The 18497-nt window shown below is 43.3% G+C and overlaps 1 protein-coding gene across 14 annotated transcripts in view; it reads right to left on the reverse strand.

Annotated features, from left to right (window-relative positions):
• EPHA5 (EPH receptor A5) overlaps nucleotides 1-17250 on the reverse strand; it is a 193491-nt gene extending 176241 nt beyond the window's left edge. For 9 of the 14 annotated variants that reach the window (XM_021532611.2, XM_077782944.1, XM_077782945.1 and 6 more), the window contains exons 1-2: nucleotides 17004-17250; nucleotides 2123-2187 (exon numbers count right to left, since the gene is read on the reverse strand). In XM_021532611.2, coding sequence (XP_021388286.1) covers nucleotides 2123-2187; nucleotides 17004-17130 — 192 coding nt within the window. In that variant the 5' untranslated portion in view covers nucleotides 17131-17250. Of the gene's footprint in view, nucleotides 1-632; nucleotides 888-2122; nucleotides 2190-17003 lie in introns of those variants that run through there. The other 5 variants (XM_077782940.1, XM_077782941.1, XM_021532606.2 and 2 more) reach the window with 4 other exon arrangements.
• Nucleotides 17251-18497: the final 1247 nt, after the last annotated feature.

Consider the following 18497-nt stretch of genomic DNA (forward strand, 5'->3'; position numbering starts at 1 on the left):
AAAAAAAAAAAAATGACAGTTGGACTAGCCTGGATTTTTATAATGTCCCATGAAAACAAAGAAGATTAAGATGAGATTTCTGGAAATTTGAAAACCAACTGCCCAACTCACTTTTAAACACAAAGCAGAAGTTAATTAAGGTAAGAAAAATCTCCCTATTGAGTCAGTAACCTTTAATTTGGCATTCCTGAGCGTACTTCGATGTGCTCTTTGGAAACTGAGCTTGTAAATATAGAAATGTTTCCCTAAATAATGGAAAGATACAACTGTGGCTTATGCATAGGATAGCTAGTTTTCACTTTACTCATCTACACATACAGACTCAGAAGTATTCTGAACTTTTTTTTTTGTTTCCTGTTTTTTGCTGATGTTCTTTTAGGGGCATTGGGATATACCAGAACTGGGCTTTATAAAATACCAAAAGATGTTCAGAAAAGTGAAAAACCAAATAAAACCATCTTTTAAGAACTGGATACTGGGATCTTTATGGTGAACCATGGCACCAAAATATTGCTCTGCCAGCATATCTGGCACCGGCCATTCTGATGCCCACACAAGCAAGCAGAATAAGTTTTATTCTCAGCTTTAAATCAATAGATAAAAAAAAAAAAAAAAAAAGGTTATAGACTAACCTTAACAGGATTAGATCTTGAAATGAATATAAAATCAGATCCCTGTGTAGCTTTCACATCCCTGCTGTAACCAGTGCCTGTGAACATGCAGCTTGTCCAAGCGAGGCTGTGATTTCCACACAGAATATATGGAGGCCAGACTTTAATTTACTGTCAAATATATATGTATTTTTTACAAGGTTGGCTGAATTTTATATAAACACCATCTATATAACAATCCAACTGGAGTCCAAGACAATTACGCAGTCTGTTTCATCTCAAGACAAACTCTGGAATAACACATTCTTGAGACTTGCTCTGTTGGAGGGCTCAGTCACGCAGCATTTCTAACTTAGGATGTTTTCTCACCTCACAGTGCTCATGGCTTTCAGGAAGTGACAGGAATACCCAGCATGGTGCAGAAATCAACCTTTCAAGGCTGCACCAAATCTCTGTCACAGTACAGCATTGTGGATGCCCCACACCAAAGACCAAAAGTCACAGCCGAAACTGCTCATGTGATGCAGTCAGGTCAAGCAGATACACTGGAGGGTATTAATGCATGTAAACTCCACCATTTACTTCAAGTATAAAATTAGGAGGCCAGGTCCTTTCAGCTACAGAATCACAAGAATGGGTCAGGTTGGAAAGGCCCACATCTTGTCCCACCTCCCTGCTCAAGCAGAGCTACCCCAGAGCACATGGCACAGGATTGTGTTCAGAGGGTTCTGGAGTATCTTCAGTGAGGGAGACTCCACAACCTCTCTGGGCAGCCTGTTACCCACACAATAACCCATGATCACCCACACAATAACCAAATTCTTCCTCATGTTCACGTGAAGCTTCCTGCACATTAGTTTCTGCACTTTGCCCCTTGTTTTATTGCTTGGCACCACTGAGCAGAATCTGGCTCCATCCTCTTGGCACCCTCCCTTCACTCACAGACATTGTTGTTTCAGTTGTCTCTTCTTGAGGCTGAACAGTTCTTAATATAGGTAATGGTAAGGAACAGAGCCTCTTCCAGGTGCTTAGAACTCAGCTCCTGTTTCGGTGTTATCAGGTCCCAGAACTTTACCATGGATCTGAGATGTATTTGTGAATAGCCTTGTTTATTTAAAGCTAACAGTCATCTTCCAGATCTTGCTTTTCAGAAGGTAACTTCCAAAAAATTGTTTCCCACATTTACCGCAAAGGCTCAAGAAAAAACCCAAGAATTTATAATTTAAGAGAAATTTAAATAACCTCATGGATTTTCTTGGTGAGGAGGGAGGAGTGAGGAGGCTGACTCATGATTATTTTTTTAATACTTATGGCTGGCCCTGCTGCATAAATAAATCCCCTAGCCATACAGCTCCATTTCTTCAGTCACAGCTTGTTGTTTTATTTATTTTTTTTTCCCTCCATTGCCAACAAATCACTCTAGAGGGTTTTTAAACCCAGTAGTCTACTTTCCAAATGGAAACAATTAGTATATTCTGTGAGAGAGAAAGCAAACAACAGCAGAAACTTACCCCATTTTTTGGGTAGGCTATCCATCCTAGATCCCCCATTACTGTACGTGAGTCCAGCAAATTCACTGAAAATAGAAGAAAAAAAACTGTTAAAGAAGATGGATAGATTACAAACTTCAGATGTTTCAAGGTATTGATGGCTCTGGTAAACAGGTTGTTTATAAGTAAAGAAAGTTGGATTTCTATAAAGCAAAATAACAATACAATAACTCCTCTAACAATGAGCTCATACAATGAAAACAATTCTATCTATCCATTAGCTTATTCCTTTGAGATCTGCCACAGAAACCAAGTTGCAAATGCACTGAATTTCTGCAAAATCCAGATCCTTCACATTCTTAGGACCTTGATCTCCTGGGGGGAATAAATACACCATGCACACTGTGTGTTTACATGTATACGTAAGACATACAGTATATGGGTACAAATACACACTCAACAACCATCTATGCATGTTTATACACACATTTCTTCTAAGGTGGCATGTATTTTTTGGCATAATCAGGCCCTCAGGACAAAAATGAAACAAGAATTTAATTTCTGAAGTGTTATATGTGCAAGTATTAATCTCATCAGCAATCTATAATTTCCTTCCTCTTCCACATTTTTCTCCAAGTCTTTGACATCTTCACTATAAACTAGGCAAAGGATCCTTTTTTCCTACACACAAAAATTCATGAATAGTTTTAAGTCACATAAGCAACCAACAATTTACATTAAACAGCAAAAAAAAAAAAAAAAAAAACAACTATTCCCAAGTTTGTAATGTTTTTTTTTTCCTCTCTTATTACCTGAAACACTGGGTAAAAAGTGAAAAGTGACTTAATCCACACAAACTTAACTAAGAAAAACAGTAGCACCTTCTGGTACTGAGCTTTCAACTCCTGCAACCAGGGCTCTGAATCTCCTAGGCAGAAGATTGTCTCCGAATCAACAACTGTCATCCACAATCTCAATTTAGGAGCAACTTTTGTCTATCTTAATAGCACACTTCATCAGATTACATCACTTTTCTAAGTATATTTGTCTGCATAAGACCTCACTTTTCGTACTCATGTCCTTCCTGGAAAGGAAGTGACTTCCCTGTCTTCAATTCCTGACCTCCACCCTGTCTACTCCTTAAAAATCTCACTGGAAGTTTTGGCAACTGGACTTTCAAGACTATCTAGCACATGATTATCGAGACCAAAAAAAGCCTGAAATGGGTGCTGATGTTTTACGCTCTTTCCTTTAGAATTGCAAAGATTGAATTGAATCTTTCAATTGAATTGAAAGATTGCAACAGAAAAAAACCCAAACAGGTTGTATGCAGAAATTTTAAGAAGGCATGTAACATAACTAACCCTCAGGGTTACACCATTTACAGATGCATGGTAAGAAAATCCAGAAGTACTATACTGCAAAGCTTGCTCCTTTAAAATATTAAGGTATATTTAAAAACAAATAAAGGCTATGCCACTGATTTAGTTTAGGAAAAAAACAAAGTTCTCTAAATCAGTCTGGTCTTTATAACTGCACTGCACTGAAGGCTGCCTGCTGTATTCCCTTGTGTACAAAACCAGGTCGAAACACAAAAAGTACAACACAGTTATTATATTGGGCAAACACTTATCTTAAAAGTGAATTGCCTATCCAGATATTTTCACAATGCATGCAAGTACTAATGCAGAACACCATCACAAGGCAAACCTGTTTTGCCTGGTCAAGTATATTTTTGTTATGTTGAGCAAAAACCACATTTGGCACATTTGGTGGCTCAGGATTTTCATTTCTGGATGGCCTTCTCCTGCCAAAAGCAGAAACAGTTGGAAGCTGTCAATGCTACCACTGCAGGCCATGTGGTGGAAGCAATACTCAGAGACAACACTGGACTATATTCACAGTAAGTAAACATACAATCAGGTGGCTTTCCACTCCAGTCTATGGAAAATAAAAGTACTGCTATCACCTACCACTAGATCACACAGTTATGCCCAGTCTTTCCCCTTATGAAGTCTCCAGGTAAAATGGTCATTATTTTCTCCTGTTTCAGGTGAAGCCAAGCACTGCCATCCAAGTGCTCGTGAGCTGCACTGTATTTTCTTGGGATAAAAAGAATGACTCCAAAAAATTCTTCAAGACAAGACACACATAAATAACATGTCCTGTATTATACTGTATACTATTTTAAAAAGCAAGGGACAGCAGTGAAGTTGCTAAAATGGCAGGTTTCCTCAAATTCCTTCTATTACAATCACTGTAATTAAACTGTGCAGAACAGTATATTCCTGTCGTTAAGTTGCAATGGATGCAAAACAAGTATTGATCTACATTGTACAACTTAATTAAAAGTTGTCCTGGAGATGCTACTAATGAATGTAATTAGATGCTGTGTTTGATGTCACAAGCTTCTTCATGACACGCTAATTAAGGAAAAAGCAGAAAAAGTGCTTTATTCGAACATCAGATCATAAAAAGAACATGATACAACTAAATATTGTATTATCTTTCTATCAATGACAATTTTTAAATTGCTGTTATTAACTTCCAATTCAAAATAATTTTCTGCATATGAAAAGATAATATAGCCCATTCAACTCTAAGTCAAGTCAGTGGGAATTTTCCAACTAGCGAGTCAGATAGCAGAGATGAATACTAAATTCCTAGCTAGAAAAGACTCAATTCTTCTTGTATCTTCTTGCATTCTGCACAGGGCAAAATAAGTTAGACTATACCTTTTGACAGGCACCATGCAGTAACTCAAAACTCATGTGCCAGGAAGGCAAAACTGACAAGTGACTTGAAGCTGTCCCCGGGTCTGGGCTGCTGTGGAGACCAGAGGGGCTCCCAGCACAGCTGTGAGGGGCTGTAAGGCACAGCAGACACCGAGTGCCCCATAAAGCACCTGCTCAAGGCTTCCAGACTGTAGCAACTGAATCGCTGCACTGCATCGATCTGCTCGGATGAATATATTTAGCCAGTAACCTAAACCACCTCCAAGGACAGAGATGTTTTGCTTTGAGAAGCCCTTAAATTCTATATGTATATAAACACAAATTATCACTTGCTCCATCGAGAACAGGGTGTCTGCATCTTCCCCATCAGCACCCTCCCCAGTCACTTCCAGTATCTGTCCTTCACTTGCATCATTTGCAGATCACTACCCCACCCCAATGCAGCCTCAAAACAGGGCCCCAGCATCCCCCACTCCACAGGAGGGTATCTCCTCCAACAGCAGGTGCAGGAGTTCCCCGTGGCAGTGATGATATAGATATTTTGGGGATGCTCTCTGAGGCAGCCTTCCCGTCCTGCACAGCCACAGAGGTCACTGGAACACACGCTGGTCCCACTACACGAGCCCAGATAGACTCAGCAGCACCTCTCTTCCCACCACCTTCCAGCCTGGCAGGAACATTCTTTTTGCTGAAATTATTTTTATCAAAAAGAAACGCTATTTGGCCAGGCTGGTGAAGAATCAGTGAGCAAGCAGCAGGTAAAACAGACACCTGGAACAGAGGAATGCAGAAACAGAACCAATTCTTTCCTATTCAACCCATGATTACTGTCAACATGTATTGGCCAGTGGCTATTTAATAACCAAGTAATCCAAATACTCAGGACACCAAAGGAGGTAATTCAAGAACCACCAGCTACATATGCAAGGCTTCCAAACTTCAAAAGGTCTAGTGCCAGCTTCTGTGTAGCTGGTGACTCCTGGACATGCCCCAGCACTGCATACCCAGGCATAACTCACAGCTGTACTCAGGAGCACTTGGGATACTGCAGAGCTAACCACACTATAAAAAAAAAAAATCTCTTAAGAAATTCCTAGCAATTCTGCCTGGCCCACAATCTTAAAAGGTTCCAAAATAACAGAACTCATTTATTCCCACTTCCTTTCTCATCAGCACCAGCTAGCTTTATCGCAACAAAAAAAGCAAGAAACCTCAGACCCCATAAGCACACACTTAGCACCTGTATCTTTGCCAGAAAACTTGGAAGATAATATATATTATTTTTTGCTCATCTCCACCATCAGCGCATCCATCCCACAAGCCCTAATTATTTCTAATGCTCAGTCAAGGGGAACACAAAACCACACAGATCTATATCATCATTAACTTCCATGCCTTCAGGGTAGGATAAATGATGATTAAGTCTAAAGTCATACCACAGCCCCTTTTTTTTTTTTTTAATACAGAATAGTAGCCTGGGGAGTTAGCATACACTCTTGTTCTCCAGACAGGCTGGTTACTACAGGTGAGCAATCAAGTTAGAGTAAAAACAGACGTGATCTAAACCTTTGCCCTGAACTCTAGCTGGTGAATTAATAGTGGTTTTTCACTTGGGAATCTCTGTCAGGGAGCCTGGATATAGCTTTTTACTCAAATGTCCTTGTCATGGTCATACAACTGGCACTTAGCAGCTTAAGGGACCATGGCTGGGAGGAAGCACATGAAACTCAACATTGACCTAAATCACACTCCCCAGCACAGCAGAGCTCCCCACCTGGACAGCCACCTAAAACATGTGGCAGCAGCAGCTTGCTCATGAGAAAGCAGGACAGGCCTGTCATGATGGTACAATGCCACCATTGCAGTAGAAGTAGAAGCCACCAATTCATGGACTGTTTTCATCACACCACTGAAGTGAGATGGCTCCTCTGGCTCTGGGCTGGAGCAAGATCATCTGGAGCATCTTTTTTTTCTTCACTCCAATTTCAAGTGGGGAAAAAAACCCAAGCTAAAAATCAAAAATGCTCCACCAACAGTCTAAAACACTGAGTATTTCTGATCCTACCACCTACACATCCTCCTGCCATTTCAGTATCTAAAAATCTTCCAGGAAATCCTTCACTGCATACACCAGGGCGAAGTCTCTGTAGGCATGCAAAACCTGAACTCTTCAGAGTTGCCACAGTCTTTGAGCTAATTCCCAATACATCATACATTTGAATAATCCTGCTCTTCAGTAGCACCATCTGTAAGCTAAGGTTTCCCCACAAGGCATCCTCACCAAAGTATACCCTAACTAAAAGCTCTAGAATAGCCAAAATGGTCAGGATGGCAAAAACTGATGGAATTTATATCATGATAAAGCCATGTGTAAAGCCATAAGAATCTCTTTTTATTTTATCTCACTGAAATATCCCTAAAACAGGAGGGAAAGAAAATATTCTTCGACCCCAAAAACCACCTTCCATCACAAAACAAGCAGGAGTAAAGAAACCTTCCTTAAAGTCTGCAAAAATATTTCAAGATATGATTTCCAAAGAAGCACTTTTCTAAACAACTAACACTACCTAAACTTAAATAAAAGTTAATACTTAAATAAAAATATTTTGTTTTTAGCAACTATTCTTTAATAAAATTAAAAATTGAACAGGAATCTGAACGTTATTTTTGGTAGTCTGAAGCTGAAGTCCGTTGTGAAAGAAGGTCATGCTCCTACATCCTCCTCCAGGCTCCTGGCCCCCTTTGTATACACACTGCAGGACATGATGTAGCTCCAACCTTTTTGTGGGTGGTCAAGGCAGCCCCAGCTCTGACCCAAAACTCACAGCTCATGGAAACAACTACATTTAAAGAAACCTCTCACAGGAACACTCACTGACAATTAAGCACAAGGTGAAATGCTCTCCTGGATGGGGGTCAAGGTGCAGGACAAGATGTGACAGCAGCACTTTGCACTTCATCAGAAGGTCTCCTGAATAGCATCTCAACTTTCCACCAGGCTTCATGCCTTGGGGGCCCAGCTGCCAACATCATCATTAACAGAGCTGGTTTCTCCTTACAATGCATACACCCCCATCCTTCCTCCAGTACTTCCAGGGGTCACAGCACGACCAAGAAACATGGACAGCAGAGGAATCTTCCTCATCATCATGAGTCAAAGTTTTTCTGCTTCATAAATCTTCACTGATTTTATTGCAGTTCATTCATTTTCCAACAGTTTTCCCTGTTGTGCCAAGTGTTTCTCTAAAAAGTATATATCCAATGTACTCCAAGAAGTGACAGTCAAAAATTACCCAAGAAAGCAAAAACAAATGAAAAAGCTAACTCTCAAAAGAAATCAAGGTCATCAGGGAGTAGACGCCTTGAATTAATTAGCTACACTGAGTAGGGACAAAACACACAGAGGCAAGAACCTCTGAAATATTTCCATCAGTGGAAAAAAGCTACATCAGAGTGCAAGCTCTAGCAGAACCTATTATTTATAGCCCACTGGAGGAGGAAAGTATACACTACTTAATGAACTTGCAAACTAATATTAACTGCAGATTTATATTTTATTATGTTGGCTTCACTCTGATCCAAGTTATCATGATTCCCTTTTATAGCAGGAGCCAAAATGCTTGAATCTGCATCACAGATTCATAGGTTTTTTAAGGCCAGATGGACAATTGCAATCACAACATCAACTAGAGAATTTAATCCAGTAATTTCTGCATTACATCTGTAATTTGCTTGAACACACTGTTTACAAGGGAATGATATTGCCCTTTGACAAAGTTCTTCAGGTTGGCTGCATTTTTTTTCCCCATGTGCATAGAACCAGCTGTAGCACCAGGGAGAGAGACCCAAAGCTCACTCTGATAACCAAATCCAATAAAACAACCAGAAAACTGCCAATTTTTTCCTTTCAAAAATTTCCAGTCAAAAGAGGAGGCAGTCATTTATTCTTCCTGCCATACATTACTTAAAGGAAGAAAGTGGTTGGATTAGCCTGACATCAAAGTGCCTGGAACTTAAAAACTCCAGTAGTAGTTTGCTTTTCTTTAATGGCAAACACTCAGATTCCCACCAAAATCACCATTTAACTGAAAAAGGTTTATTCACTGTGAAGAAAGCCAGGAAAATGCTTCCATTCTCACTCATAAAATTCACTGGAAACAACACTGTACCAACACAACAGCAGATTTCTGAGCTGGCTGCAGCACCACTTTTTTGGGTAACCATCTGGGCAAGTATCACTTTACCACTAAGAAAGAAAAAGAAGCTTCCACTGAATGCAGCATGCAACCAGCAGCTGCAACCTGACAACCAGCCTGCATGGAGAAACAAAATACCAGCGCTGTTCTGCAGATCAGGGCCTCCAACCACTGTCAAGGCATCTGCTAGCCACTGAAGGAGGCAATTTCTTCAAAACCCTGCTTAAAGCTAGCACCTTATCAAACACACACACAGTCAAGCCCAATGCTGCTACCCCAACACTTTCTCAGTGCAATCAAAACACCTGCTAGCAGGGTTGAGATGAAATCTCACCTTCCTCCCTAAATTAACAAGTAAAAGCAATACAGTCTCTGTGGTCTCTGTTCCTAAAGGGTGTCCTAAAAGACATTGAGATCAATTTCTGTTATGCATATAACTAAACTCAAGAAATTTGGCACAGGTACATCCAGACCTGGCAAGGCTGTCAGCTTTCACCACCAGTGGACTTGCAAGATCTCACTGTCCACTACCAATAGAGCTTTCCTGTTAAAAATAATTACTATTCTGCTGCCACTGAATTCATTCAAGTAGAAAATAAAAGGAACTGACATAATGCTTAGCAAGCATTTGGGAGAAAAAAATGTTTAGAATGATCTCTTGGCTTTGCAGGGGGGTTGACACTTTATCCCTTCTATTTCTATTGAAGGAAGAGGGTGCAGGTTGCTAGTGGGAACAGCACATGGTCAACACATTTTAGTAAGAAATTGCTTCTGAGTATTAGTAAAGCAAAGATGGATAACCCAAAATGACTGGGGTTTTTTAGAAATGATCTTACAAAAGAAAATATGCAGATAATTTCCCCAAGTAGTTTCCAGTGTTTTGGGACATGAAAAATAATTTAAGAAGTGATACCAGTACACTCAGAAGCATCAAGAAATGCTCATTGCTGATGCTGAATATTTAGTTTTCTCAGGTGTTCCTCTATCCCCTCTGGGAATGACAAAGTTCAGACTGGCTGTTCAGATCTCTTTCTAACATGAAGTGATCCAGGTTAGAGAACCCTGTAGTTAACACCTTAGCAAAACACTTCAACACTGCCCCCTGCACCAAAATGACTCAAAAGCCGGCAAGCCCAGGGTTCTATACTCTGTCCTACAAGTTCAGTACCTACTGCACAGCTACCTAAACCTAGGAAGTCTCAGCTTCTGAGGGTAGTGTTTGTTGTCCATCCCCACAGCACAGTTTGCTGAATCTATGCTCAGGAGCTTGCCAATGGGAAGATAAGGGGCAGGAATCCCCTTTGTTCTTAGGGATGCCAGATGAGCTCACAGGGGTACTCCCAGATCTGTTGTCATAGAATCACCTTCTCCAGGAGGCATCATTCATCCTTCCAGCCAGTGGTCACCTAGGGCAGCTCTACTTGGTCACGGTCCTCCCAACACACCTGCTGCAGAACTCAAATGCCAGGGAAGAGGGAGAGATAAGGAGTGCATTTTCCCACCAACACCACTCCTGGTGAAACAGCAGGCACTGAAATGTTCCCATGGCAATTATTCTGGCCCAAAGCATCTTCAGCCCTCTCTGCAAGGCAGAAGCAGGAAAGCTATGCTCATACACACAGCCCAGGGCAGCTTGCAGCTCCCAGCAACCTTTCCCAAAGCAAGCAATGTGCTCTGCATCCCTGCAAACAGCCACCCACCCATCACCTACCACACCCAGCAGCAGCCAGGTGCTGTGAATCAGAGCTTGCATCTCCTCCTGATTGTCTGCTTTGGACCAGCTTCCTTGCAGGAGACAGGGATAACTGCTTTCCACCTCCAAGAGGATAAGTGCATGAAACCTTCGGAGAGGTTCAGATAATGCACTGACCAAAGAGATAGCAAATACCAAAACTGAGACTGTAAGAAATATAATAGGTCAAAGAGACAACTCAGAGGGTAACAAATCCCTAGAGAGAACTAAGCAACTGAAGGCCAGCACTCAGGTTTGCCAATACAGCTGGCTGTGAAAGCAAGTGGGGCAGCAAATGCTTTCACCTGTCACCTTAATGTCCAGCTAGTCACAGAGCAGAATGAGGGGCAGGCACAACATGAACACAAAGAACAATCCAGCTCTCAGTTCTGCCTGTGCCAAAAAACAGGTACATCTTAAGAATAAAAGATATTTCCAGAAGAAAAAAAGAATTCTCTACAAGCTTTTTAAATACACATCAATTTTTCTAGCACAGATCAAAGAAACCCAAATTAGTGAAGAGAAAGTTAAAAAAAAATGTTCATTCCAATGCAATAATTAACACAGTATTTCTGCAACATTCTCTGAGTAAAGAAAAATACCTAGTTCAAGTCTATCTGGGTTGAAATGAAACCTCATCTCTCAGCAGCACTTACGGTCACTGAGAATGCTGCATTTGTGACAAATTTCAATTCTGTGTTTACATGTTTTACTGTAAGAACAACATTCTTTTTTAAACCTTTTTAATGGACAGTAGTAGGCTGAGTATCTGCTGAAGAGCTGAGCGAGTACTTTTTCCTCCATAAAAGCAAGCACTTAACTAAGAAATTCAGTGCTTCTACAAAGTGACCAATCTGTGTGTGTTTGGGGTTTCTCTCATTTCACCCTTATTCCGTATACAGACTTTAGTTTATTCCTGAAGAGGAAGCAAGAATCTTTTTGGGTTTTTTTAATTGCAAAAAGAGTTTATTTTGATTATGGGGCAATATCCCTGACATCCCTGAGCAATCTCTAAAGCTCATCGCTACTCAAATATATGCATACTTTCACAGTTACAGGAATGGACCACTAGAAATGTAGCTCCAAGTCAGAAAGACTGGGGGATCTAACAGACCCATGTCTGCTCAGACCCTAAAGTCAACAGGGTCCAAAACCATCACTAAGCTGTGCTAATTCAGCTGGACATTCCCAGGTCAAGGGCTCTGAGCTTGCTCAGCACTGTGTCTGACACTAGTGCTGGACACTAGGATTCCTGCAGAACCAGCATGGGAATCGTTGGAACAATAAAGCATAAAACCAGCAAGAACAGAGTGCAGGGCACCAGGGCATAAGCTGTCCCACCTTTACAACTTCTGCCATATTTTTTGAAATCTTGCTCTTACCTCACCACCTGTACCTCCCTCAAGCCTGCTTCAAAAACCTTTGTATTTTTTAGTGCAAAAAATAAACATTTCACCGTGGGCAAGATTTTGTTTTCTTATTTAACAGAAAGAGAACAGCAGACATGGAACTGGACTGTATACTGGAGATAAGAAGTGAGGCAATGGTGGGAGAGTTAACAGTGGAGGGGGAAGAATCTGTCACACAAGCCCAATAATTTCCCTTCCTTCCATGCTAGCTGCCAGTTAACTCCTCTGTATATTGATGTGCAAATAGCTGCTTTATATATCAAATTATAGCATCACCATTTACCACATTATAAGCAGTCAGTTACTGTTTGAGACAGTTTGACTATTTTCTACTACTCATCACAATTTTTAAGATGAGCTTCAAAAGGAAACAGGGACTATCTTGGAGTCAATCTTTGCTATTGTTTATTTCCCCTTTTTAAAACGTGTCATTAGGCAGCAATGCTTTTAGTCATATACTTAAAAGTGCTGAGTTTCAAATGTTGTTTTACTGTCAAAAGGATAGTAGTTCCATTTTAAAGCCATGACTGAGTCATTCTAAACCCCCTGAAAAGCCATAAATCACACATCAGACAGACCCCAAAAAGACCATTAGACATGAGCTGTCCTTCCTCATACCAGTAATTCCACTGCAGTAAATTTAAAAGTTAATGGGACTACTCCAGTGAGTAAAATAAACACATGGCACTGAGGCTATGCTCTGCTCTCATGGAAAGTACACAGGGAACCATTCCAATACACCAAATACAGAACTGGTAACTCCTTAAAGCCTCCTTAAGGCACTGTGAGCACACTGAAATGTGTCCAGACTTACCTGTTCTGCATACACAAGGCATATGCATGCCAGCAGCACTCAACACCTACAGAATTACACAAAATGCTGCAGTTGTGTGACTGCATGACATACTATGCCAAGCTACGAAGCACAAGCTAATAAGCAGAATGTTCTGATAGTGCGTATTTTTATCTGAAGCATTAGATAATTTTTATACATTGATATGAAAATTAAGACTATTTTCCCACCTGCTATTACTACACAAAAAAAACCAACTTCCTGCAAAAGGCCTCAGTAACTAATTAAAGATAAACATTGTGATATTATAGCTAAATATGCATTTATCTGTGTGCTATGACACAGAAATTATATACCACTATGAGATAGCACTTACACACACAAATCAACACACTGTGAACAGGTAGGCTCATTTCAGGCTCTGGCATGAGTAATTTGCAAATTACAACCTTCCTTTATTTTTGCCAGCACCAGACCCACCCCTTTAATTGTACTCATTTATTCATTCATTCAAATAACAAATGATACATTGAGATAAAGCAAGCTTCAAAAAGCCCTGAAACAATTAAGAGGGAAAGGACCAAAGCAGAAATTCATAAAAAATAATAATATCCTTCTAGTCTTAAAACAAATACAACACACTCCAAAGATCCATTTTGTCTTTCTCACCTCTGTCTATTTAAGTCAATGTCACTCTTTCAAACTGCATTTCTTTTGATTTGCTTAACAGTACACTTCATTGTTACACACTGCCTCATCAGCACTTCTGGTGAAAAGCCCTAAAATGAAACATACTTTGTATTTAATTACAATTATGCAAATATCTTGTGGAATTACTTTGTTACAAGCAATCAGATATAACGCATTCCATTATTTTAATAATCTGCCCACATGACACTTTTTAAGGTCATCTAAGTGATGACCAAACGTGATCCGCAAACCTCTTCAAATCCACAGGCAATGTGTAACAAATTATATAGTTTAGGGTGAAGGGGGGAGTCTTCAACGAAATCCGTCATTCATTGTGTTTCACATAAATAATTTATACAAGCCACTTCCCAAACCCTAGTACTTATAATAGAAAGATTTAAAACACATGCATTTTTAAACCAAAGGCAGCGCAGGAAGCCCAGTCGCATTTTGCAGGGCTGCCTCTCGGACCCTATGATCATAGGGAGTGCATTTTAAAGCAATAATGCACTTCTGGAATACCTGCACTTCACAAAACTGTGTGATACTTTCAGGGTACCTTTTGGAATCTTTTCATCTGGACTAATTTCTGAATTTTCAACATTACTCAAAGCAAAAAGCATGTATCTGGTTTTAACAATGAACTCTGCTAAAGAGTTAAAAACAATGGCTAAACAACACTTGAAAATGCATGATATTGTATTGAGCCTTCATCTTTCACTATATGTTTTGTTTTTAACACATGAACTGAGTAAAGGTGATTAAAATAAAAATCTGGTTTATTTTGCTATTACAGGAAAGGCTGGAGAAAAATGAATTCATTTTTCCCAATGTGTATCTTTCAATCCATTTTTGGAGATATCTATGAAGGTGACTAGATTTGTGATAGAGGCTGGGCACTCAATACTTCCCCATAAAAATGGCAGGAGCTTCTGCAACTCAGCTGCCCACAGAAAAATCTACTTCCAGGATAAAGAACTAAAACAATGAATTTACTTATTAACCCCTCTGAATCACAACATAGATTTTTTTAAAGCATTTTTCCCTAAGTTCCCTCCACTAGAGGGTAAAATAGAGCATCACATACTGTGAATTGTTAACCACATGTATTTTATCCCATTAAGTCATTGTGGGTTACAGTAAGATTTAGAGAAACGAGAAACATGATGCAGGGGTAAAGAAAAAATTATTTTGAGAATTTGTCATCATCTATGCAACTACTTATATGCCTACACAACACAGGTTATTGGCTAGCTTACCCACGCTGAGTGGGATGAGTGATAATAAATCAAAAATAAACCCAGAAAACCCAATACCACCAACTTTTGAAAACATTATTCACCGGTCTAAGATGGCTACCTCCATCTCAGCAAAGATAAAGTTCCCAAGCAGCCGAAGAATCAACCCCCAGGGGAGACGCTCTCTCATCAGAGCCCAGAAGCAGCCAAGTTGAAGCCCAAAGTGGCGACAAGTGACACTCGCACGCCGGCAGGCAGGAGGGCTTCGGCGCCGAGGCTCCTCCTGCCCTGGGCTCCCCGTACTGCAGGGTGAGCATCCCCAGGCACGGAGCTGCTCCGTGCCAGTGGGCAAAGCGGGCACGCTGCGAGAAGCGCTTGTCAAATAACGCTTGTTTCCAAATAAACCTTCTCGCAGCGAAGGACAACACTTACTGAAAAAAAGTTCAGGTCCACAGTCAGACCCCTCCTAGCAGCAGCCTTTGAGCTTTGCATTTACTGAGGAGATGGAAATTAGAGAGCAGCAGTCAGAAAAGTAGCAGCAGAGACACCGTGAAGCAAGCGCTCACGCTGCTCGTCATTACTGTAATATTCCCTTGCAACCTCCCTGTAAAGATGCCACTAAACCCATTTGCCAGGCGGCTTCATTAATCCTTTCCAGTAGTTTCCTATCGTGTAGAAGTCCTATTCTGCAGCTGCCTGTTCACGCAGAGACACCTCTGTGCTCGGCAAACGGTCCCGTTGACTCAGTCAGTAATATCCAGCTTTTCCGAGAACTGGCAAGGATGACTGACACCGGGCTCGGAGCATCTGCTGGTCTCTCGGCACGGTATCATGGCAGACTTGCTCACACAGGACAGCATGCTTCCTAAAACCAAGGTGAGTAACAGGGAAAGCCCTTCTAAATCAGCCATGCCATCTCAACAGCATTGCTCCCATGGGTGAAATCATCTGAAATTGCTTGGGGGCAGAAGGATTGGGCCCACTGTTATCTAAGCAAGGCAAAGCCAAACCATTTCAATCATCTCCCAATCCAATGCACTTCATGAACATTTGATATCCTTGAACACATAGGAACAGTATTTCCCCCTTCCTCTGCACTTTTTTATTTTTTTTAAGAAAACTGCAATTCACATTATTCTCGCTCTCGAAAATAAATTACAGCTAGCTGGTTACCTCAGGCCACATCTTTGAAATTCTGGTATGGTTTTCCTTTACCGAGCCCTGCATACCTCCTCCTCCTTCTAAAGGAGTTTCACAAATAATTACGGTGCATCACGACGCCAGCCTGCTTCGAGCCGCTAGCATCCCCTGCAGATGCCGAACTTCTCCACCCATTGCTTTCACATTACAGCCTGACCGCGGATACAAAAATATTAGAAAGCCTCAGGCAGTACCCACACCGCGCACGGAGAAAAAATCCCAGTCCAATTTCAAAGACTGGAAGCATCCTGGTAGACAAGAAGCCTGGACGCGTTTTTGGCCATCGGCCTCACAGAGATCAAAGACATAAAAAACCCGTCCCCAGCGGCCGCGCTCCGCTGCGGGTTACACACCGCCACCGCCGTGGCTTCCTCTCCTTTTCATACGTGTATTTTAAGGCACGAAGTAAGCGCACTGCGGCCAGCGCTTGCAGGGCTCCCCACCGGGAGCCTCCCCTGCCCCGCCGAGCGCCGGCCGCCCCGCCCGGCCCCGCTCGGTGCGAGCCGCCCCGTCCCAGCGCCGCCACCCTCCCGCACCGATGCACCTGCGCCACTCCCGGGCAAAGCGCAGCAGGCACGCCGTGCGCGCCCGCCCCGCACACATCCATCCCCCCGCAAAACGGGAACACCGGCTGCCAAGCGCGCCCGTGCCAAGGCATCTGTGCACACCCACCCGTGCCAGCCTGCCCGCGGCCACCGCCGCCTCCCTTCGCCGGGAGCCCCCTGCCCCATCGGCAGCGCCGCCCGCATCCCCGCCGCGGCACCCGCCTTCCCGCGGGCAAAGCCCGTCTCCACTTTCCCCGAAATGTCCCAAAATTGAATCCGCCGAGTCTGAAGCCGCGCACCGCCGGGCAGCCACCCTCCCGGGTGGGCGCAGCCCCGACGGCCCGGCCGCCCCGCGTCCGCTCACCCTCGCTGCCGGGGCTGGCCCGCAGGCTCCGGAGCGCGGCGCACAGCAGCAGCGGCAGGAGGCACGTCCGACCGGGAGCCGGCGCCCCGGCGCGGCCGGCCCAGCCGCCGGTGCCCCGCGGCCCCATCCCGCCGCCGCTCAGCGCATGGGGCGGCGGCTCCCCCCCAGCGCTGCCCGCTCGGGCCGGCTCAGGACGGGACGGGGCGGGCTGGCAGCGCGGACCGACTCGCTCCCCTCCGCTCCCGTCCAGCCGCCGACGCGACTGGGGAGGCAGGGGGCGGGGATGGGGAGGTGGCCCCGCGCCGCCGCGGAGACGCCCCCGACGGGGCGGACCCGCCGCCGCCGTGTGCGAGGGACGGCGCCCCACCCGCCTCCCGGAGCCCGGGGAGCAGCGGGGAGCCGCGGGTACCGCGCCCGGGTGTCCGCCCCGAGGGACATCTCTCGCAGCCCGCGATGCCCGTGCGGGGGAGCGGGCGGCAGCGCTGCCCCTGCGAGGCGCCCCTCGAGTCCGCTCAGGCGGCACGGGAACGCCAGATCTCCCCGCAGCAGCCACCGGCCACAGTGCCAAAACCTACACACGCACACCGCAGCCCAGAGCCGGGAGAGCCGCGATCTCACAAGGCTAGCAAGCCTGAGAGGAAGGCTCACCCCTAGCCAGGTAAGCAAAAATGACACAAACTCCGTAATGGAGCCGATGGAAAAATGAATTTCAGGTGTATTTTACCCCAAGCCACCACCAGAGCACAGTTTTGAATCCAGCACAGCTAGTTTTAGAGAATCACAGAATATGCTGAATTGGAAGAGACCCGCAAGGATAATCAAATCCAACTCCTAGCCCTGCTCAGGACCGTTCCAAAAATTACACTACGTACCCAAGAGTATTGTTCAGACACTTCTACACTGAGATGTTTTTTACCTCTCGGAACCCTAGTTGTCACCCAGGCCATCTCTCTAAAAAACAAAACAAAACAAAACAAAAAATCTCCCAAAGAAATAATCTCCTAAAATTAATTCTGGAAGGTTTATTCACTCACATTGATTCCTCACTTGAGGAAACTTCTTCCAGATGAGCCAAGAAGACCAAACCCAGCCTTGCAGGTACATAAGCAGCAAGACAAGGTTAACCAGAGCCCTGCTCACCTCATGCTGCCTTCTCTATTTCATCCCTGTTGGTTTATATTATAAAAAGGTTAACCAAAGGTTGAGCAACTGCAAAAGGCTCCCTCTCTCTCCAAGGTGCAATGTTCAGGACTAGGGTTCCAAGCCAGTTGCAATTAAAATATACAATCCCCAAAGCCAATTTGAAGAGAACAAGTAGTTTTCAGCTGGGAAACTTCAGATAAACATAGCTCTCTGCACTGACATTACTCGTCTTTTATTTCTTATTAGCTGGACAGCATGTTTCTCTGTGTCTTTACACCATATATACACCTCTGCTACTTCCATAAACATTGTCCTAAGGTGTTCACATATTATTTTCAAAAGTGTTGGCTC

Source organism: Lonchura striata, chromosome 4 (assembly GCF_046129695.1).
Source record: "Lonchura striata isolate bLonStr1 chromosome 4, bLonStr1.mat, whole genome shotgun sequence".
NCBI lineage: Eukaryota > Metazoa > Chordata > Aves > Passeriformes > Estrildidae > Lonchura > Lonchura striata.